The sequence below is a fragment of the Salmo salar genome, chromosome ssa22, assembly GCF_905237065.1.
Source record: "Salmo salar chromosome ssa22, Ssal_v3.1, whole genome shotgun sequence".
Lineage (NCBI taxonomy): Eukaryota > Metazoa > Chordata > Actinopteri > Salmoniformes > Salmonidae > Salmo > Salmo salar.
Window position 1 is genome coordinate 48,242,507 of NC_059463.1, and position 24,143 is coordinate 48,266,649.

The 24,143-nt window shown below is 47.2% G+C and overlaps 1 protein-coding gene across 5 annotated transcripts; it reads right to left on the reverse strand.

Annotated features, from left to right (window-relative positions):
* Positions 1 to 341: 341 nt before the first annotated feature.
* Positions 342 to 22,643, reverse strand: LOC106583631 (histone-lysine N-methyltransferase SETD5). Of its 5 annotated transcripts, none has more exons than XM_014168030.2 (23): positions 22,518 to 22,643; positions 20,644 to 20,746; positions 19,304 to 19,542; positions 19,055 to 19,113; positions 16,260 to 16,447; positions 15,432 to 15,470; positions 11,975 to 12,399; positions 11,688 to 11,805; positions 11,193 to 11,302; positions 10,729 to 11,032; positions 10,446 to 10,520; positions 10,173 to 10,322; positions 9,715 to 10,065; positions 9,258 to 9,503; positions 8,895 to 9,018; positions 8,076 to 8,347; positions 7,762 to 7,818; positions 7,127 to 7,615; positions 6,417 to 6,509; positions 3,924 to 4,207; positions 3,546 to 3,673; positions 3,205 to 3,293; positions 342 to 2,905 (listed from the first exon to the last, which is right to left on the reverse strand). In XM_014168030.2, the coding sequence occupies exons 1-23, from the start codon at positions 22,586 to 22,588 to the stop codon at positions 2,273 to 2,275; spliced, it is 4,647 nt and encodes a 1,548-aa protein (XP_014023505.1). In that variant the 5' UTR covers positions 22,589 to 22,643; the 3' UTR covers positions 342 to 2,272. The 5 variants fall into 5 exon arrangements, with proteins under 5 accessions (XP_014023505.1, XP_014023507.1, XP_014023504.1 ...); XM_014168032.2 differs by having other exon boundaries at positions 10,209 to 10,322; positions 19,304 to 19,572; XM_014168029.2 differs by having other exon boundaries at positions 342 to 2,899; positions 19,304 to 19,572.
* Between the last annotated feature and the right edge of the window lie 1,500 nt (positions 22,644 to 24,143).

Genomic DNA, 24,143 nt, shown 5'->3' on the forward strand with positions numbered 1-24,143 from the left:
GCTTACACTCTACTATGCACGCTCCACACAGGCTCCGCAAACGCTTCACCCGCACTGAGATTTGAGCTGTGCATGTCAGTGATGAATTGCTCAGCAGAAAGCTTGACTGTGGAGTTTACTCAGCCTTACAGGGTGACTCCCTAGCCTCATCCGTTGACTGTTTGTCAGGCTAAGGAGATATTTCACTGTGTGTACAGTATATGTATATAATCAATCATTTCAAATAAAACATGGCAGTGTTATATATTGTGTAAAGAAATGTTCACTATTTCTTCAACAGGTTTTTGGGAACGGGTACCATACCATAGTGCATTAAATATCAACATGGCAATTTTTCTAAATACATTATCATCAGTATTTTATTATGAAAATGCATTACATCTCTTCTGCTTTTTTATCTTTTGGATGGGGGAGTCCACATAGTCACCACTATGTTGTGTAAAAAATAAAACAAAAACGAGTTAAACGTCATTCCCCCCAAAGAATGCAGTGTCCAATTTCTCTGGGAGTCAAAAGTGAAGAGCAAAAACAAAGACTTCGTCAACAGACGTAATCATCCCAATCTGACCATCTGTCAGTCCCAGAAAAGAAATATCATGCGTCAAATTTAGTGTACTATATTTCTCTTTTTACAGTTTAACACATTTTATACAAGTACACATGATCATACATTGTCGTTTTTGTTTCATTTTAGGGGTTATTTCTTAACTTAAGGTGCTGGTAATTTTGGGTGACATTTCTCGGAAGTCTTCTGTTAAACATTCATGTAACAAGTGAGTACCTTACGTCTGTGGATGAAGCAATAAGAAGAAAGGTCAAGTGTCCGGTCAAGCTGGCCAGTCCCTCTGTCCGAAGCCCCAAGTGTGGTTCCTGGGGCCCCAAAGACATTTACTCTCAACCAAATTAGAACGTCCAGTCTGAACGATTTCCATCTTCCTATCACTAGGGTACTACAACTCCCAGCGTGCATCAGCAATGTCATTTAACGTTGATTAAAAGTCCCAATGCAGTGGTCATGGCACATGACTAATTTTGCGTTGTGATTTTCATCTTTTTGTTTAGTATTCAGTTGGTGAGGACCCTAATAAAATGGGGTACAGCATTCTGTGGAAAGTGAGACTTTTTGAAGCAGCAACAAATAAGGAGAACACAGCAGCTTTTTTTTATACCGTTCAAACCATCCTTTTTTCTTAGGTGGCATACGGAATGCAAGGAATGGTCAGAAGGAGAGAAAAAATATATTCTCAATACGTTTTGATAAAAATAATCCGACAGGATTCAAAAGAGACGACAAACCCAACAACGGAGTAAAAAAAAAAATATATATATATATATTCTTACTTCTCACTCTGTCCCTGCATTCCAGCACAAAAAGGTTTTAACGATTACTAGGATGCATTTCTGGCAAAAGTTTGATTCCAAATTACAGATGGCGAGTTGAATCAACCGATTTGTGGGAAACATAACTGGATTTAACTGTAAATAACTTAAAACAACTGCAGCACCATGAATTACAAGATCTGTTTGACTCAAGTACAATATAGCAAATCTACTGTGAAGTAGCAATAAAGCAAATCAAAACAGTCAAGTGTGGAAGGAAAACAAAGAGCAGAAGAAAATCAAAGAACAGTGAAATACAGATCAAGAGTTTTCAGAAAAACATTTTACACAAAAAGTTGGAAATCATATGGAATGATTTTTAGGGCGCTCATGACTGCCACCCTCTCTGCATCTTTATAACGGATGATACACACACGCTCTTGCTGGTATGGTTTACCCTTTCCAAACAAAACACATGTATACTGCAGGACTGACCCTGCTGCTGGCCAAATAACAAAAAGTTACCTCAACAAAATCTCTGCTGCCATCTCAGCATTATCAAACCAAGTACCAAAACAACAGGTACATTTCTTCAAAAACACTTTGTCCAGATACTCATGGTTGAGTTTCACCATCTCCTCTGCCTGTTTTACAGTCTGTTCATGTCAGGGTCATTTCAAATGATTTCTCTTTTTTGTTGAACATGTATTTTCTTCCTCTTTTTCCATTGATTCCTTGAGGATGTTGAAGTTCCTCGATTAGCTAGACGCAGAACACAGTCAATTGTTTTCCACAAAAAGAAAGACAGAAAATAAGGAGAAATACAAGAAGCAGAGTCGTGGCTCCTCTGAGGTCTGTACATTTCCCCAAGCCTAGTTTCTCCAGAGGGTTTAGGAGAGGAGGTACGCCATTTCACTCACTCTCACGCAAAAACACACACAAACACAACATCCTAAAAGCTTCCTGACTGTGTCCTTACACCCGGCCCCTGTATGGGGGGGTGCTGGAACGGACTGAGTGGTGCCCCGCGTTGCGGGTAGTGTTGGCCGGCGGTGGCCACCAGGAGCCTGGAGCCGGCCTGCAGCACCGCCTGCCCGGGGCTGCCTGGTTTCAGGCTCCGGGACGCCAGCTGCTGGCTCAGTCTGGAGGTGTGGTTCCCCGCCACACTGGCGCCCAAGTCTGTTTTAGGGTTGCCGTGAGCCCTGGAGCCAGGGGTAGGAGACCCTGACAACCCGCTGTTCAAGAGGCTGGCTTTTAGCTGGCTCCCGGCGCTGTACGCGTGGGACCCGTCCATACTGCTGCTGCCGCTCGACTGGTGCAGAGCGCCTCCTGGTGGTCTGGAAGCCCCACATAGGGCTGAGTCTGCAGAGGAGGTGGTCTGGTTGGGGAAGGAGGACGGGGAGTTGAGGGGCTGTTGTGGATGATGCTGCGAGTGGTCTTGAGACAGGCGAGGGTAGAAGCCCTGAACTGAGGGAAGGGGGGCCGAGGGGCTGTAGGAGCCATGTAATGGAGAGGACGCCCTCTGCTGAAGGAAGGCCGGACTGTCCACTGTCTGCTGGTGGCTCTCCGATAAGGGGGGCTGCACCTTACAATGACAACACATATAAATGACTTAGAATTAACCTGACACCCAGTACACACCTCAAACAAATTAACACCCCCCCCCCCAAAAAAAAACCCCAGGTGTAATCAAAACAATTTATTTTTTGAATTCTAGCGTTTCTATTGGACAGATTCAGGTAGGTCTCTCCCGGTTTGCTGAGCCTGTCCAACAGAAAGGCTAGTTTTCGTTGCAAAACTTTTAAGAAATGATTACACCGCCAGACAAAACAAGAACCAGCCCAGACAAAACACTAAATTCTCACAAATGACGTAGGACAATACCTGGTAAGTGTAGACAGACGGGCTGTATCTCTGTGGGCTCTTCATAGGAGAGGCCAGGGGAACTGTCTGGATCTCATACCGGTCTGTATCTGGGATAACACACAACAGGACACAAGCTTAACAGGAGAACAGATGGTACATGCATGAACATTCCCTGAAACCTCAACCTCTGAATTCAGCAACTGTCTGTGTTTCAAACTAGGCTAGATATCTACATTTCAGACAAGACAAACCTGGACTTTAGCCTAAACACACCGAGAAGTCTATATTTCAGACAATAACGTGGACATCTGGTCTGAATTTTCTACTACGCCACATTCATGTGAAAACGAGTACAGTACCAGGGTCCTTGTCAGCAGCCGAGCCATCCGTCCTCTTCAGCACGCGGTCCATCTTGAGGGAGCCCCTCAGTACCCGCTCTAAGACGCCCTGGCCCTCCCTCAGCCGCTCTACCGTCGTGGGCACCATCCTGGATCAAAGCACAACACCAACACCGTCATGTACAGTACGTTCAATCACACTAGGGGTTTATGTTCAGATGAGCTGGCTATGTCTGGAGACACCGCACGGGGCTCAGGCTGCTAATGGTCCCACCTTACCAAGCAAATAGTCTCAAACACCAGTCAACCTCACAACATAAAAAAGGTTGTACAGCAAAGGTGGATATGTCTGAAAACAGTGACAGGGAACAAAGTACTGTGAGAGATATCTAGTCTTACCAGTGGCTGGTGCCCTCCTGATCCCTGGGCTGCTGTTGCTGTGGTGGTCCCAGGGCGTGGGAGGTGGTGCTGTGGTTATCTGGGGGGCTCACCTCCTCCATCTGGGGGGGGGAGGAGAAGGAGCTGTGGGGGGAGGACGAGGGCTGCAAGTGGAGGGAATGGGGGCCTCTGGGGGACTCGGCGCTGGGACAGACGGAGCCGAGGCGGGTGCCCAGGGAGCTGCCACCGTTGTCGGGGTCCCTGCTGCTCCCCTGCTTCCTCTTACGGTACTCCAGCAGAGACACCTGAGGAGTTGAGGGAAAAGAACCACTCAGCCATATGTACAGGCTTAGTGCCATGAGGTTACACACGTCATGGTGTCAAACAATACCACTGGTTGCATTGTGACACCGTTATCAATCACCAGAGCAGTATGGACAGACAACGTCATGCATCATATCAACTATTAAGATGACTCTATCTTGAATGTACATTCGCTTACATGTTACCAACTGATTGTCCAAAAGACCAAACATCCTAAATGTTCCCAAACCCTAAAGGTTTCTCCACAGTGATGTCAGAGCTACCGCGCTCCATCTGAGTGGCGTTCCGAAAATTCAGCAGCACAAAAGTACGTAGAACTACGTAACGTAGAGCAACGCAAACTAATCTCTGTCGGATCCATTGCGAAGACTGTGTAGAGTCTGGTCAACGATTTAATACTTCTACCATCCTGGAAGTTCTATTTTGTTCTATGACTGGTCAACCTCATCCTCTGTTGGCGTGGTTATCTGAAGTTGATAGGTGCAACAAGAAAACAACCTATACCTTGGGAGGGATGACCATTGGAACGAGTCATATGACAAAAGACAAAGAAACTATCCAGTATAGCTTCAGCACTCTGACCTTACAGTGCTGGGACAACCCACCTGCTGAACGGTAAACAAAATACATGTTTGTACCAGAGTATTGGTATCAGTTCCATTACCAGGATCGGGAAGCAATCGTGTTCACGTACCAACCTTCTGTTTGCTTTTGAAGCCTTTCTGTGCTTTATGGACAGTTAGTAACGGTCAAAACCTAACATCAGCACAGGCAACTGGTCGTTGTCATCATTATCATTATCATCGTCACATGAAACATCACACAAAGCAACTACTGTGAGGTCAGACACGAAACAACTACGGTACCCATACCCACACCCACTACGGTACCCGTACCCACACCCACTACGGTACCCGTACCCACACTCACTACGGTACCCGTACCCACACCCACTACGGTACACACACCCACTACGGTACACACACCCACACCCACTACGGTACACACACCCACTACGGTACCCGTACCCACACTCACTACGGTACCCGTACCCACTACGGTACACACACCCACTACGGTACACACACCCACACCCACTACGGTACACATACCCACTACGGTACCCATACCCACACCCACTACGGTACCCATACCCACACCCACTACGGTACCCATACCCACTACGGTACCCACACCCACTACGGTACCCATACCCACTACGGTACCCATACCCACACCCACTACGGTACACCCACCCACTACGGTACCCATACCCACACCCACTACGGTACCCACACCCACTACAGTACACATACACATACCCACAACGGTACCCACACCCACTACGGTACACACACCCACTACGGTACACACACCCACTACGGTACACACACCCACAATGAGAGAGAGAACAGTCCTGTACATTCAGCCACACTCAGAGACAATGAGCGAGAACAGTCCGGCGGAATGTTGTCATGGCAAAGGCAGGGTCCGGGGGATGGGGGGTGAGAGATATGGAGCAGGCTGGCTGAATAGACAGTCCGATATCAGGGCTATCGGGGTGCGATGAGCTGAACCAAAAGAGGGCTGAGAGAAGGGTAGGGAGAGGCACTCAGGGGGCCCCACCTAGACCCTTAGGGTTGCCATCAGGGCCTTAGGACTTGAAGAATGGCCACGCACTAGGATCTGAGGACCACTGTATTTGTTAGGGCCTTTTGATCCCAATTGGGCCCTTAGAACAGCTTCAGGCTCCAAAGGCTTATTTTATGGGCCTTCTGATTGTCCTTGGACCCTTAGGTATGCTTCTTAGATGGGAATTGGCCATACTGCTGGTATGATCTGACTTGGGCGTGGTCAAGGCTGGTGAAAGAGGATGCAGGTAGAGGAGGACAGAACTATGGATGAGGTGGACCGTAGACGAACGGCCAGTGAAGCCAGCAAGGCCTGGCCCAACCTCGACAGGCTGATGATGATATCATGAACCATCAGCCTCGTATGGCACTCCGAGCCGATGGGGTGACCATGTTTCAGATATAGAGATGTTTAGATAAATGGATGTTTAGATAAATGGATGATACTCATGGTACGTTTTTGGAGAGGGGGGGGGTTGGCGGACGGGGGTGGGGTTTGTATGCAAATGCAAACAATATTTACATGCACACTTCTAAATGGTCGTATGGAAATATTCACCATATTTTGTACTGTCTTGTATTCACGTCTTACTGCTATAGCCTGGTAACCTGGCTGTCCTGTCAGCAGACTAACGGATTGCAGGATGGCCCTCTGCCTTGGAAAAAACAGTGGAAGAAAGACTTGGCAAAGGTTTCAGGAGGAGCATAGGGGGAGTGACAGGGTGGACAACACAACCTGTTGGGCTAGCTGCAGTAGGAGACAGTAAACATACAGAATGAGAAATGTGGAAATCATTCTAGAAGTCCCGTATTATTCCTTTCTAAAGACAGCTGAAAGTCCATGCAGCCAACTGACAGACAATAGAAAAGATAAATGTAACAATTTGTCAAAATAAAACAAACCGATGTAGGTTTTTTGGAAAATAATTACCCCAGGTCTATTTTGATTTAATTATGTTGATGTGGAGTCACTGAGACCAATTCATCTATTTGACACATAGTGAATAGAAAACACAAAGCAAGTAAAGACGACACAATGAATGAGTATCCTTTCAATTTTCATACCACAGTCTCAATATCACTCTCCACTCAAATTCAGACTTTATACCAATAAGCATGTAGGCACTACTTCCACACTACAGACATGACCTACCTATCGTACCCCCATTTGGAAATGTATTTCGAACAGAAATATCTTCATTAACAGTTACATTTCTGAGGGGGAAAAAAACTAAAGCAGGAAGAAGTTGAGCGAGTTGGAGGACTTGCCTTCTTCTTCTGTGGTGGGTTGCTGGTGTGGTGGGGTGGCGTGCCGCCATCCGGGTAGCTGCCGCCATAGTGCGGCTCGCCGTAGGGCGACAGCGAGTCAGACCCCGCCTCTGCCAGGATCCCCTGGCCACTCACGGTGCTGTAGAATGACTCGGCCGGGGAATAGCTGCCCTCTGATTGGCTGATGCGCCTGTTGGTGGGGGCAGCGGGGGCGGGGTTTCCCAGGTTGGCGTTGAGCGGGGAGCAGGTGTAGATGAGGTTGAACTCCGTCCTGAAGCTCTGCTCTCTGGCCTGCTGGGGCGACTCGGACGGGGTACCCGGTGCCAAGGGGGTGAGCGGTCCCTGTGTGTCGGGAGGAGGCCCCGTTGCCGAGAGGAGAGTGAAGTCATCCGACATGGCGGGCACGGGGCTCTCCAGGCCCGAGGACAGGGAGAGGTCTGGAAACTGCAGGGCGCAGCACTGGGCGTCAAAGTCTGGCCGCAGGCACGGCTATAGGTGGAGCAGAGGAGGACAGAGTTACAAGATGAACACTGGCCTCATCGGCCCGTGTTCCCTGTCCCGTGAGACTAAAGTGAATGTCATGTAGCCCTGGCTTCAGTGCTCTGACAGCTGCTCTGGCTCTGTGGGGTACCTACCTCTGGAGAGATGGACTCCGGCCTGTGCACAGGAGAGGCCTCTGGAGACGATATGTTCTGGATGGGTAGGAAAGAAGGAGACACATTAAATACCACTACAAACAGATAGGTAGCACAGTGAAAACAACCATGTATATGCACTGTAGTTCAATGCTGAATTTTCCTGTTCGGGTGGCCCATCGTTTTGTATGTGTGTGTATTTCAGTATGTCATATGTGTGTGTATTTCAGTATGTCATATGTGTGTGTATTTCAATATGTCGTGTGTGTGTGTGTGTGTGTGTGTTCTAGGGGCGTTCTCTGTGTCCCCAGTACCTCAAACTGCAGTGGCGTGTTGCAGCGGCTGGTGGGCAGCGAGGGCAGCGGTGAGTAGCCATTGGACAGCCGGTGCTCCTCGTCGCCGTAACGACCCAGCAGGGCGGGGGCGGTGTAGGAGGCGGGGCTGAGTAGGGGGTGGTCTGAGGGCAACGGGGGCGTGATGGGTGACAAGGGCCTCAGTAGCAGACTGTGTTCTTCTGAGCCGGGAAGTGGTGGAGCCGCCTCCGCCTCGTAAATGGACCGCCGCTTCTTGGGGGGCGCCGCCAGTTCTTTTTAGCGGCGAGCGGAAAGAAAGCAATAGCCTCAGATTATCTCTGTGACAGGTGTCAGCGTATGCCGATGATTAAAAGGATCTTCATTTGGTGTTAAGTTAATTTCAAATTAAATGACGTGCATGGTTGACTAATTAGGACAAAGTAGCTAAAACAATTGGTTATTAATCTATGTTGAATCAACATTTATTTTGAGATCAATTTCACATAACCTCCAACTGCAAGAACACTACACCAGACGTGGCTTCAAAAAACGATTAAAAATCCTTTCAAATATTCTATCTGTGCTTCATTGAGTTTGCCTGTTGCAGTGGAACCAATAGAAAAGTAGAAAAGTTCAAACCCAACCTAAAACGAATTGTCAACGTATTTTAAATCAGATCTGTCCTAGATTAAATCAGATCTGTCCTAGATTAAATCAGATCTGTCCTAGATTAAATCAGATCTGTCCTAGATTAAATCAGATCTGTCCTAGATTAAATCAGATCTGTCCTAGATTACAAACCCTGCTAGACTTGTTAGGAGACCAAAAAGCGGCAGATACCTGCTTTGAAAGGGTTAGGGGTGGAGCTGCTGCTGTTACTTTGGTGAGAGGAGGTGGACTCGGTGCCGTCCTCCAGGCCTCCAGAACACGGCCCACTCTCGCACTGGGCCTGTTGGATCCATCTCTGAACACAGATACAAATAGATATCAGCCTGAGACAATATACTGAAACTCTTTCACATTTATGAAGGGAAGTGAACAAGTGCACACTTTAGGGGAAAGGAGAGATTATTGGGATGCATCCACTTCCAACAGCCCCCTCCTTCTGGAGCACCTGCTACACTACATTTCCCCATCTACCCTATTCTCCATTCAACCCATAACCGACTTTATGACAACTCCCACAACTGTCTCCCCGGGTACCTTCTTGAAGGATCCGTAGGCTGCGTCCACGCTGACGGGCCGGCGCCGGCGCTCGGGGTTGAAGGGCGAGCCGAAGCGCACGTAGTGCTTGGGCGCTGTGCAGATGAGCGGCGAGGCCGTCAGGCCCGGCAGCATGTTGAGGGTGGTGGCCAGCACCGTGGGGTCGGTGGTAATGCGCAGCTGCCGCTCCACCGTGGGCACCTCCTGCTGGGCTACCTTGTCGTTCAGCCACTCTGTCACCAGATACTGGAGGGTGGGGGGAGACTTTTTAGGGACAAATTGTCAAGTTTGTGTGTGATATTTGTATTGTGTTGATATTAGCCTATAAATCTGTAATTCAGCAAGGAAAAATAGGTTCTTAACCTCAAAAGAGTTCTCCTGGTTTAATAAAGGGTCAATTAATAATAATGATTAAATCCCCAAAAAGGTGGTTGGAAGCCAGGCCCATCCCTCTCACCTTCTTGGTCTTGGGCAGGTTGCCCTTGTTCAGAGCACTCAGGCCTTCTCCGTCTAAGACCTGCCCGACTCCCAGTGCTCCGTCCACCAGGCCCAGCTCTGAACCAGGGGCCCCCAGGGGGCTCTCCTGCATCTCAGCCGCCGCCCCCTGCTCCAGGGCCGCCTGCTGCTGGGCCAGGGCCTGCCGCTGGCGCCGGGCGCGCTGCGACGAGCTGGAGCGGTAGCGCGAGATACGGCTCTTAGGCCGGGGTTTGGAGGAGCGGGCCGGGGGAGGCTTGGGGGGAGCAAGGGGGGCCGGGAGGGGAGCGGCAGATGTCTGGGTCTTGTCTGCGTCGGCTGCTAAGGAGGGTTCCTGGAGACCGAGAGGGAGATTCTGTTAAGGGATAAATTAAATTGGATAATTGGACACAAAGTTCAAAAAGAGAATGTGGCGCTAAGGGGGAGGGAAGTCCGACTCACAGTGGCGTAAGTTGCACGACGGGTGCTTATCCCCACCCCTGCTTGGTGGGGTGTGGGGTTACTCCCCGTGGGGTTCCCTCTGCTCCACTCCTCGCACTCCAGGCCCTCCTGTTTGGGCTCATCTATGCCCCCTGTGGTAGACGTCTTCTTCTACAGAGAGAGAGAGAGGGTAGATTACGAACTGAAGACTAATACTACGATTCCATATTATGACAGTGGGTTGGTCAGTGTAACAGGAATTGATGTCAAAGCGGTGATGTAGGCAGCATATACCTGTCTACTGGAGATGAGGACTCCGTTCTGGTCCAGCTCGCCCTCCTCTCCTTCCTCCTGCTTGAGGAGGCCCTCCTGTAACACACATACACATTACATTGTGAATGATAAATGTGGGACATTTTCACTGCACAGTGGATACACCCCAATGTGTCTTAGTGGGACAGCACCACATTCCATTACAAACTGCCACACCACACACCTCACCATTAACTGCCTGTATGCGCACACACACACACACACACACACACACACACACCGTTGCACCAAGATTCACACATACCTCAACATCGCTGTTGCCCAGGCTGCCGTTGCCCTGCAGCGTCTCCCGGACCTCACCACTCTCCTCGGGCGGCTGGTTACTGTCATCCGACATCCCGCCCGGTCCTGGGCCGCCGCCTGACCCTTCTATCTCTCTCCGCCGGGCCTTCCGCCGCCGCGTCTCTGCCCCCGTGTGCCCTGGGAGCTGGGAGGGTAGTGACCCCGTGCCGGGGCAGCCTAGGGACTCGCGCGGGTTCTGGTTATGCTTCTGCACAGGGCAGTTCTGCTGGTTGTCCTTGTGGCAGGCACAGTCCACCTTATAGTTACTGTAATAATGATAATACATAGGATTTTGATCACACTTTTCTGAACCCCAAAGATACTGGACACTTTGGAGTCAAGAGACAGACAAGAGAAACAGTCTTTTGTGTGATTTGTGACAACTGCTGATGTAAAACGGCTTTCATAGATATAATTGACACTGACCAGCTATTGAAGTCATAGTCAAAGCCGATGGTGACCTCTGCGTCTCTGGGGATCTGCGTGACAGCGTAGACACAGAGGTGGATCATGCCCTCGGCGATCATATGGCGAACCTGGAGAGGAGACAGAAGGCGTGTCTTCTATCTAGGAGATCATAACTGTATCCATTTCCCTCTAGAAGGGTACGTCTCAATAGTCCTGAGTGGCCTGCTCTCCTAATCTCCTTTCCTTCATCTACGATGACATCAGAGATCTGGATAGGTGAGACCTACATCTGCATTGCTTGCTGTTTGGGGTTTTAGGCTGGGTTTCTGTATAGCACTTTGTGACATCTGCTGATGTAAAAAGGGCTTCATAAATACATTTGATTGATTGACTGACCTCAATTCACCTGAGATGAGTGAACTGAACTAACGACCAGAGATGAGAGGGAGAGACGATTGAGATGCACCCAATGCCTTTCTTGAAGAAAACAAACACAAAACCAAGATGGCTGACCTCTGCGTTGGGCGTGCAGGACCTCCGGATGAAGCGTGCATCATTCCCAAACGTCCGCGCGTCCACGCACATCTCCACCTCGTTGAATTTGGAGTAGAACAGCACAAAGGGGTAGGGCCTAAAAAAAAGTCAAAATAATGTCAAAATGTGCATTTTTGCATAATATTTTACAGTGCTAATGTTTATCCTGAATACAGCATACATTTCCTCCATAAAACATTTTTAAAACACTGGCGCAGTTTAACACAATTCTTCCACAGCGTATGAATATTTCAGAGAACGCATACTTTTTGAAGAAGTGTCCGTTGACCTCAAACTGCTGTTTCAGCATGACCTTGCCCCGGTACTCGATGATCAGGGTGTCTGGCTCTAGATCCCTTGCCGCCCGCAGGATCTTCCTGTGGTTCTGCACACGCGTCACCCGCCCCAGCTGTAACTGCATCTGAGAGCCCAGCACCGTATTGTTGCACGCCAGCTCTGTACGGTTAATTGTGTCCATGGCGTCCGCCGAGGCGTTGACCTGGGCCGGTGAGGTAGTCTCACTCGCCACGCCCTCGGCGGTAACGGCACGGTGCAGCTGGAGCAGCATCTGGACATCGGCGCTGTACTGGTTGGCTGTAGCCTCCTCGTACTGGTCCGTCCACTGGCGGATGCGGCTCTCCCAGCCCTCCACTGTAGTCTCGTCCACTGCGCTGGCCTCCGTCGTGGAGTTCTGGAGGAGGGTGGGAGGAGAGTGTTTACTCCAGAGCAGTGTCGTGTTAAAAATAAATACACTTAAAAAATATATATATTCACCTTCATACAGGGAAGACCTTTTTCAAAAATGTCCATTTCAGGTCTACGTGTTTCTTCTTGCTTTGGAGCCATACCAAGTCAAAGTGTTTAGAGACGCATGTGTTATCATGGGTGGGTGCTTGGGTAATGCACTGTGTTCTAGATCACATGCACCGTGTCATAATAAGGTGACGGGTGTCTTTGTGTTATGCTCAATGGAACATAGGTCACTCAATAGATTCCCGGTGCAACACAAAGTGGCACTGATGACAAGATTTAGTCCTTACCCCATATAGTGCCTTGCAAAAGTGTTCATCCCCCTTGGCCTTTTTCCTATTTTGTTGCATTACAACCTGTAATTTAAATGGGTTTTTATTTGGATTTCATGTAATTGGGACACACAAAATAGTCCAAATTGGTGAAGTGAAATGAAAAATAACTTGTTTCAAGAAATTGAAAAAATATTTTCTGCGGAAAAGTGGTGCGTGCATATGTATTCACCCCCTTTGCTATGAAGCCCCTAAATAAGATCTGGTGCAACCAATTACCTTCAGAAGTCACATAATTAGTCCACCTGTGTGCAATCTAAGTGTCACATAATCTCAGAATATACACCCAGCATAAAAAGAAATGTCTCTTTTTCAGGACCCTGTCTTTGAAAGATAATTCGTAAAAATTCAAATAACTTCAGATCTTCACTGTAAATGGTTTAAACACTGTTTCTTATGCTTGTTCAATGAACCATAAACAATTAATGAACATGCACCTGTGGAACGGTCGTTAAGACACTAACAGCTTACAGACAGTAGGCAATTAAGGTCACAGTTATGAAAACGTAGGACACTAAAGAGGCCTTTCTACTGACTCTGAAAAACACCAAAAGATAGATGCTCAGGGTCCCTGCTCATCTGCGTGAACGTGCCTTAGGCATGCTGCAAGGAGGCATGAGGACTGCAGATGTGGCCAGGGCACAAACCCACCGTCGCTGGACCAGACAGGACTGGCAAAAAGTGCTCTTCACTGACGAGTTGCGGTTTTGTCTCACATGGGGTGATGATCGGATTTGCATTTATGGTCGAAGAAATGAGCGTTACACCGAGACCTGTACTCTGGAGCGGAATCGATTTGGAGGTGGAGGGTCCGTCATGGTCTGAGGCGGTGTGTTACAGCATCATCGCACTGAGCTTGTTGTCATTGCAGGCAATCTCAACGCTGTGAGTTACAGGGAAGACATCCTCCTCCCTCATGTGGTACCCTTCCTGCAGGTTCATCTTGACATGACCCTCCAACATGACAATACCACCAGCCATACTGCTCGTTCCGTGCGTGATTTCCTGCAAGACAGGAATGTCAGTGTTCTCACAGCAAGAACGGGCAAATCTGGTGCAGTCCATGAGGAGATGCACTGCAGTACTTAATGCAGCTGGTGGCCACACCAGATACTGACTGTTACTTTTGATTTTGACCCCCCCTTTGTTCAGGGACACATTATTCAATTTCTGTTAGTCACATGTCTGTGGAACTTGTTCAGTTTGTCTCAGATGTTGAATCTTATGTTCATAGAAATATTTACACATGTTAAGTTTGCTGAAAATAAACGCAGTTGACAGTGAGAGGACGTTTCTTTTTTTGCTGAGTTTATACACCTGTTCTGGAAGGCCCCAGAGTCTGCAACACCACTAAGCAAGGGGCATCACTAAGCAAGCGACACCATGAAGACCAAGGAGCTCTCCAAACAGGTCAGGGACAAAGTTGTGGAGAAGTACAGATCAGGGTTGAGTAATAAAAAAATATCAGAAACTTTGAACATCCCACGGAGCACCATTAAATCAATTATTAAAACATTTAAAGAATATGGCACCACAACAAACCTGCCAAGAGAGGACCGCCCACCAAAACTCACAGACCAGGCAAGGAGGGCATTAATCAGAGAGGCACCAGAGAGACCAAAGATAATCCTGAAGGAGCTGCAAAGCTCCACAGCGGAGATTGGAGTATCTGTCCGCAGGACCACTTTAAGCCGTACACTCCACAGAGCTGTGCTTTACGGAAGAGTGGCCAGAAAACAAGCCACTGCTTAAAGAAGAAAATAAGCAAACACATTTGTGGTTCGCCAAAAGGCATGTGGGAGACTCCCCAAACATATGAAAGAAGGTACTCTGGTCAGATGAGACTAAAATGTAGCTTTTTAGCCATCAAGGAAACGCTATGTCTGCCACAAACCCAACACCTCTCATCACACCGAGAACACCATCCCCATGGGAAACTGGTCAGAATTGAAGGAATGATGGCTGGCGCTAAATACAGGGAAATTCTTGAGGGAAACCTGTTTCAGTCTTCCAGAGATTTGAGACTGGGACGGAGGTTCACCTTCCAGCAGAACAATGATCCTAAGCATACTGCTAAAGCAACAAGGAGGGGAAACATCTAAATGTTTTGAAATGGCCTAGTCAAAGCCCAGACCTCAATCCAATTGAGAATCTGTGGTATGATTTAAAGATTGCTGTACACCAGCGGAACCCATCCAACTTGAAGGAGCTGGAGCAGTTTTGCCTTGAAGAATGGGCAAAAATCCCAGTGGCTAGATGTGCCAAGCTTACAGAGACATATCCCAAGAGACTTGCAGCTGTAATTCCTGCAAAAGGTGGCTCTACAAAGTATTGACTTTGGAGGGGTTGAATAGTTATGCACGCTCAAGTTCAGTTTTTTTTGTCTTATTTCTTGTTTGTTTCACAAAGACAAATATTTTGCATCTTCAAAGTGGTAGGCATGTTGTGTAAATCAAATGATACAAATCCCCCAAAAAATATATTTTAATTCCAGGTTGTAAGGCAACAAAATAGGAAAAATGGCAAGGGGAGTGAATACTTTCACAAGCCACTATACAATAACGCTGTGAAGTTCAAATGTGTAGTAGTATACATTGGTATATAACTAAACAGAAGATCCTCAGGAATGAACGAATCTTACCTTCATCCTCATGGACTTTCTAGAACCCTCTCTGAAGGCCTGTAAAGACAGACGCTTGTTTACTCAACGTATTGACCACATTTCAGAGTCCACTCACAACGTTTACACAGTTTCAGAGAGTCTGTATTCAACGTTTAGACATTTGAGTTTAATCTAAAATAACGTACCAAAAATAACTATTTCTGCCACTAGAAAAAGACTGCAACTCCTCTCTTGGCTTCTAGAGGTCGATAATAGGCATACTCAGCTGGGGTGTGCCAAGTAGTCATTTTCCTGATACGATTTTTACTCAGTAATTACCTGTGATCTTAAAAAAAAAGAAAACTTTCATTTTGACAACATCTACTTGGGCATATTAAAACCCTTCAGTTTTTTCCGGTCACGAGTATCATCTGATCAAACTATCAATTACATATACGAGTACGGTGACATCAGCCTTCTCAGCAAGTTAAACAGGAAACTTTGCGATCTTGGTCCTCTTGCTAGCTGCGAGTTATGCATTTGCACACTCAGACCCTTTTCAAACTTTGCTCGTGTGACATTTGTCAACACTTATTGTTGCTACCACTACATTTGCACCACGTGGCGGCTGGCACCTTCCACTAGCACTACATTTAGCCCACGTGGGTCTGGCACCTTCCACTAGCACTACATTTAGCCCACGTGGCGGCTGGCAACTTCCACTAGCACTACATTTAGCTCACGTGGGTCTTGCACCTTCCACTAGCACTACATTTAGCACGTCACTTTTGCCTGGCATGCCTCGCATTTAGCACACAGGTGGGACTCTTTGCAGTGTTAATTGGGCCCTCGCTTCCTAGTACCAACCTTGATCTTCTTTCCCTTGGGCGCTACATGGGCCTTCTCCGTGCTCTTCTTCCTCTTCTTGGACTTGTTCCGCTTGACGCGGTTGACAGTGAGCGTGATGCTGGTGGGCGTGTGCTGTGTCGCCGTGTAGGACACTGTGGCGGGCGACACCTCCTCGTCGCCGCTCTCCGTGGCACTGCTCTCGCCCACTAGAAACAAGAAGAGAGACTTGAGCATGCACAGGTACCTGGCTCGTCAACAGTGATCACTTCGGTTTCTCGGACTAATATTAAGCCTAGTCCAGTACTAAAAAGCTACTTCAATAGAGATCCTCCTTTGATCTTCTTAGTCCAGGCCTATGCTTAATCTGTGTCCAGGAAAACTGGCCCATGGCGTTTACATGAGGTTGAGGCCAAGTGGAAAAATATATGTACAGTTGAAGTTGGAAGTTTACATACACCTTAGCCAAATGCATTTAAATTCAGTTTTGCACAATTCCTGACATTTAATCCTGGTAAAGATTCCCTGTTTTGGGTCAGTTAGGATCACCACTATTTTAAGAATGTGAAATGTCAGAATAATAGTTGAGAGAATTATTTATTTCACCTTTTATTTCTTTCATCACATGCCCAGTGGGTCAGAAGTTTACATACACTCAATTAGTATTTGGTAGCATTGCCTTTAAATTGTTTAACTTGGGTCGAACGTTTCAGGTAGCCTTCCACAAGCTTCCCACAATAAGTTGGGTGAGTTTTGGCCTATTCTTCCTGACAGAGCTGGTGTAACTGAGTGATGTTTGTAGGCCTCCTTGTTCGCACACGCTTTTTCAGTTCTGCCCACACATTTTCTATAGGATTGAGGTCAGGGCTTTGTGATGGTCACTCCAATACCTTGACTTTGTTGTCCTTAAGCCATTTTGCCACAACTTTGGAAGTATGCTTGGAGTCATTGTCCATTTGGGAGACCCATTTGCGACCAAGCTTTAACTTCCTGACTGATGTCTTGAGATGTTGCTTCAATATCTCCACATAATTTCCCCTAGCTCATGATGCCATCTATTTTGTGAAGTGCACCAGTTCCTCCTGCAGCAAAGCACCCCCACAACATGATGCTGCCACCCCCGTGCTTCACGGTTGGGATGGTGTTCTTCGGTTTGCAAGCCTCCCCCTTTTCCCTCCAAACATAACGATGGTCATTACGGCCAAACAGTTCAATTTTCTTTCATCAGACCAAAGAACATTCCTCCAAAAAGTACGATCTTTGTCCCCATGTGCAGTTGCAAACCGTAGTCTGGCTTTTTATGGCGGTTTTGGAGCAGTGGCTTCTTCCTTGATGAGCGGCCTTTCAGGTTATGTCGCTATAGGACTCGTTTTACTGTGGATATAGATACTTTTGTACCCATTTCCTCCAGCATCTTCACAATGTCCTTTGCTGCTGTTCTGGGATTGATTTGCACTTTTCACACCAAAGTACGTTCATCTCTAGGAGACAGAACGCGTCTCCTTGAGCGGTATGACGGCTGCGTGGTCCCATGGTGTTTATACTTGCGTACTATTGTTTGTACAGATGAACGTGGTACCTTCAGGCGTTTGGAAACTGCTCTCAAGGATGAACCAGACTTGTGGATGTCAACAACAAAAGAATTCTGAGGTCTTGGCTGATTTCTTTTGATTTTCCCATGATGTCAAGCAAAGAGGCACTGAGTTTGAAGGTAGGCCTTGAAATACATCCACAGGTACACCTCCAATTGACTCAAATTATGTCAATTAGCCTATCAGAAGCTTCTAAAGCCATTAAATCATTTTCTGGAATTTTCCAAGCTGTTTAAACGGACAGTCAACTAACAGGCTGACTACACCGCCCGCGTCGCGTGTGTGAGCGTTGCAAAAGAAATCTGTGTTATTCAATTATTGCTCCCACACTGCTCGTGCGCGTTGCCAAGGGCTAAAATAGAAGATCGCGCTGAAAGTCCTGCCTCTCCCATCTCCTCATTGGTTTATAGAAGCAGTTACCCACGTGCCATCTCCTCATTGGTTATACTCACGTGGGTGACTGAAAGATGAACGAGGTCAGTGGCGGTAATGCACCTAATTTATGAAAGTTGCCAATCGCAATATAAAGTCAAGAGAAGAAAAAGCCTGGAAGGGAGAGAGATGACTAGAAACATTTCGGTTGACCGTTTTATGTGTGGATTGGCGGAGTAGAGGACCTTGTGCATTTCAGGTAAAATAACAACCTAATGTTTATATCCCAGGACAAATTAGCTAGCAACAGCAAGCTAGCTAAATAGGACAAATTAGCTAGCAAGTGCAAGCTAGCTAGCTAAATTCCCATAAATATTTAATTCTTTTCGACCTGTCCCTAAATTAATGTAATTGGTTCAGAGTTTGTTTTGATATTTTAACCTGCGTGTCGTGATCTTGTTTGGTGTCGGGGGACAAAATAAAATGTATGCACGATGGCGCACGCACGCAGCCGGTTTGGGTTCCGTGTTAGCGTATGTAAACTTCTGACCCACTGGAATTGTGATACAGTGAATTATAAGTGAAATAATCTGTAAACAATTGTTGGAAAAATTACTTGTGTCATGTACAAAGTAGATGTCCAAACCGACTTGCCAAAATTATAGTTTGTTAACATGAAATTTGTGGAGTGGTTGAAAAACGAGTTTTAATGACTAAGTGTATGTAAACTTCTGACTTCAACTGTATGTACTGCCAAAGCATTAATGTTGTGGCTGTATGCGTGTTCCATACTTGGAAGACGGACATTAAGATGAATATAATGCAGTGTGTTTCAAGTACCCTTCACAATACCTGATACATTTTCTGGTTTCCTGCGTTGGCCATACAGTCCTTTCCTCCTGTCCAGCCCCCTGAAATCACAGAACAATATTACAACCAGGAAATTGCAGATCTGCTATATCAATATATGACTTATACTATGTCTGTGTATTCATGTAAGACAAATAGAAGAGGTGACGCACACAAATATAGCAAACATGTATAAAATCACCTGGCACTTCTACACATCAACAGAGTGTATTCAGGAACACGTTCTCTCACCTGCAGCTCTCGCACTTGATGAGGAAGCCGTCCTGCGTCAGGCTGCAGTGGCACCAGCTGGCCACAGCACCGTCCTCCTCTGACGAGCTTTCGCTGTCGGCAGAGTTCTCCTCCTGGCCGCCATTGGTGGCGTTGTCATGGTAGCGGGAGGCGTGGTTGAGCTCCATGCGGGGAATGATGGTTTGGGAGAGCGGGGAGGCGGGTGGGGTGGGGGGAGGGGGCGCGCCATAGTTGTGATCCTGACAACACACAACGGAAGACTGTTGCATCTTCAAACAACAGGTGTTCAGGCACAAAAAAAGGAGGAAGAGGAAACGGAAAATGGAAGACGAATGAAAATGAGGACAAACCAAATGGTACATGACAATACAACCTGTTAGCTGAAAACGCAAGGTGGCGCTATGTGGACGTGTCAAGCAGCTTTACAGAGTTCCAACATTGCGCTGACTTTAATTTGTTTGGTATGTCTAGATACGTGAGACTGCCGTGTTGTGAGGGATAATCCTTCGTCTCTGACCTAAGATTCCACATGCAGCCGTACTGGCTTTACATGCTCGTACACTGACTAATTCATTTAGTTTTCTGCAAAAAGTCCAGAAGTATTCTCTTACAAAAAGGTACTTGACCGAAATATTGATAACTAAGTGTATAACAAAGACTGGCCTATAATTAGAGTGAAGGTAGATATCTAAGTATAGAACAGAGACTATAATTAGAGTGAAGGTAGATATCTAAGTATAGAACAGAGACTATAATTAGAGTGAAGGTAGATATCTAAGTATAGAACAGAGACTATAATTAGAGTGAAGGTAGATATCTAAGTATAGAACAGAGACTATAATTAGAGTGAAGGTAGATATCTAAGTATAGAACAGAGACTATAATTAGAGTGAAAGTAGATATCTAAGTATAGAACAGAGACTATAATTAGAGTGAAGGTAGATATCTAAGTATAGAACAGAGACTATAATTAGAGTGAAGGTAGATATCTAAGTATAGAAGAGAGACTATAATTAGAGTGAAGGTAGATATCTAAGTATAGAACAGAGACTATAATTAGAGTGAAGGTAGATATCTAAGTATAGAACAGAGACTATAATTAGAGTGAAGGTAGATATCTAAGTATAGAACAGAGACTATAATTAGGGTGAAGGTAGATATCTAAGTATAGAACAGAGACTATAATTAGAGTGAAGGTAGATATCTAAGTATAGAACAGAGACTATAATTAGAGTGAAGGTAGATATCTAAGTATAGAACAGAGACTATAATTAGAGTGAAGGTAGATATCTAAGTATAGAACAGAGACTAATAGTGATAGAGCAGAGCCGTGTACTCACAGTATATGGTAGTCCCCGATACCCATGACTGTGTGCACTCCCACAGTTGTGGTTGGGGTAGTTTTTCTCGTTCACAGCAGGACTTGCTTCCACTGACTCAGGGCTGAGAGTGCGAGCGAGAGAGCGAGTGAGAGCAGGAGAAAGTAGAGAAGTTCAAGATAGAAAGACAACCAGATAATGGGACAAGTTAGAAGAAACATTTTATCTAGAAAGACTAAACATTTAGTCTAACTATGGTGAAAGCCATTTTGTCAACCACTTATACAGCAGCTAAGCTTGTAAACAACCAGCAGGTGAAATCTCCCAGGCCTGTTCTGTACACTAGATGGCACCACAGCCCAAAACATCCCCCAAGAACCAAGGAAAGCCTGGGAGAATGATGACCATTCAGGAAATGGAATGTCGGCCGCCATGATGCCTGGCGTGTTATGCACCTCCCCCGTTGCCCTTTAGCAGAGGTCTCGGTGGGAGAGGAGAACAACCTCGTCTTTCACCTAACAACTATAGTCCAGGTGCACAAAGTGCTGCATAACTATCATCTCAAATGTCATAACGCTCCATCTCAAACAAGAACATATTACATCCCAGCAGGAGATTTTTTTGTAAATGTCTTGTCTGCTTATCATTGTTTTGATGTGAAGTGAAATCCCCCTGAGTCAGGTTGGGTGGGGAGAAGAAGGAGGAGAAGACATGTATGGAGAGGGGGAAGGAGGCCTGATCCAGCTACATTCCATAGAAGCTCAGTCATCTGTCTCACCTACAGCAGTGCTGGGTTCAGGTCCATTTCATCTGTCTCACCTACAGCAGTGCTGGGTTCTGGTCCATTTCATCTGTCTCACCTACAGCAGTGCTGGGTTCAGGTCCATTTCATCTGTCTCACCTACAGCAGTGCTGGGTTCAGGTCCATTTCATCTGTCTCACCTACAGCAGCACTGGGTTCAGGTCCATTTCATCCGTCTCACCTACAGCAGCACTGGGTTCAGGTCCATTTCATCTGTCCCACCTACAGTGTAGCAGCAGCGCTGGGTTCAGGTCCATTTCATCTGTCTCACCTACAGTGTAGCAGCAGCGCTGGGTTCAGGTCCATTTCATCTGTCCCACCTACAGTGTAGCAGCAGCGCTGGGTTCAGGTCCATTTCATCTGTCCCACCTACAGTGTAGCAGCAGCGCTGGGTTCAGGTCCATTTCATCTGTCCCACCTACAGTGTAGCAGCAGCGCTGGGTTCAGGTCCATTTCATCTGTCCCACCTACAGTGTAGCAGAAGCGCTGGGTTCAGGTCCATTTCATCTGTCCCACCTACAGTGTAGCAGCAGCGCTGGGTTCAGGTCCATTTCATCTGTCCCACCTACAGTGTAGCAGCAGCGCTGGGTTCAGGTCCATTTCATCTGTCCCACCTAGTGTAGTAGCAGCGCTGGGTTCAGGTCCATTTCATCTGTCCCACCTACAGTGTAGCAGCAGCGCTGGGTTCAGGTCCATTTCATCTGTCCCACCTACAGTGTAGCAGCAGCGCTGGGTTCAGGTCCATTTCATCTGTGGTTTCTATGGACATTTCTTCACAGTGTTCAGCAGAACAGTGGACTGTTGGGCTCCTATTTCAATACTTGTCTGATTTAGCCTTGGCATCATCACTATTCAGTTCCAGTATGTGATGTATGTGGTGGTTGAGTGCATCAGTTCAAGGTTTTTCCACCTTGTTTATTTTTACAATGTAAGAGAAAGGCTTTCACCACAGTTGACAAGTCTATTTCTAGAAGGTGAAGAAGGATGCATTCTCACCCTCACACCTCCTCTCTCCTCCACCCGCACGGTACACCCTCCACCCCGCCTGCCTGCCATCCACTCCACCCCACCCACCCACCCGCGCGGTACTCACTCTGATCCAGCAGCCATATCTGAGTAGGACGTTTCTGGTGTGGTGACTCCCAGCGCGATTACTATGCTCATGACGTCCTGCACAGCGATGAGGAGGGGAACGGGGGGAGGGAGGAGGAGGGGTGGGGAGGGGATGGGGAGGGGGGGGACAGGAGGGGGGGGAAATCACAGGGTCCGAACTGCAGCGACAGACCACTCTAGGGGTGGGGTGCCGCAAAGCCGCAGCCGACGGCTCACGGACATGGGGAGACCTGGGAGAAAGAGAGGTAATTCGTGAGACACAATCACCTACACAGACATAGGGTTGGCACAATTACCATTTAACAGACGGTTATGGATGAAGGCCGTCATGAATATAAACTAAACGTAAACATATATATTTTTATTCTAATAAATGTGTGGAGTGAACAGGTGCCTGGATGAACAGGTGCCTGGATGGACCAGGTGCCTGGATGGACCAGGTGCCTGGATGGACCAGGTGCCTGGATACCAGGTGCCTGGATGGACCAGGTGCCTGGATGGACCAGGTGCCTGGATGACCAGGTGCCTGGATGACCAGGTGCCTGGATGACCAGGTGCCTGGATGGACCAGGTGCCTGGATGGACCAGGTGCCTGGATGGACCAGGTGCCTGGATGGACCAGGTGCCTGGATGGACCAGGTGCCTGGATGAACCAGGTGCCTGGATGGACCAGGTGCCTGGATGAACAGGTGCCTGGATGGACCAGGTGCCTGGATGAACAGGTGCCTGGAGATGGGACACCCAGGCATTTGTGCAGTTAAGTCTGTTTCTGCTGTAACATGGACTAGACTCTCCAACATGATGAAACCGTTGCTCCGTGCTGAAACAAGCAAGGTGTTTTAGCAAACAAGTTCTCCCCCCCCCTGCAGCAGCACATGCAGTCAGGAGCTGAAGAGAGTGTCTATTAATCCAACATTTCCATGACCGTCACAGCCCTAAAACACAGACACCAAAAACACAGACACCAGATCCACACACAGAGTAACAAGTGAAAAGTCAGCAAACACAGTTCTGACCCTGTGAAGCTGAGGGAGTTGGGTAAAGCACCAGCAGGATACAGGCAAAACCTCCATGGTCAAAACACCATTATAGAGACAAGCTGGCAACGAATCATGAAGCTGCATTCCCCGCGGCTGACACCCCACTGGACCATTTCATTTGGATTCTCAATCAACTATCGTGAGTCATCCCAACTCAGAGGTCATACTAAATCTTTGCGAGTCTAAAAAGGACTACAGAGGTAGAAGCAGCATTACTCAGCCTCAAGTAAGAAACAACACTCTCCAAAAAAAATGTAAAAACAGTTGGCAAACCCCTGCTCATGTTCTGTAAGTGTGTGTGAACAATGAATGTGACTTTCTGGACCATGGGTTGGTACCTAGGCCTTCGTCTGAGGCAAGCTGGATCAGAATGGTAGCAGCAATGACACGGTGAAAAAGAACATCTGATACTTCAACAGCTCCATAGCAAAAGAGTGTCCCAAACTCAAATCAGATGAGGAACCAGTCTCTTTGGCATTTGTTCCCGTACACACTCGCATGCAGCACAGCCACACACAATCACAGCCACATGTACATGCACAAACACACAGGGGGAAAGTCAAAGA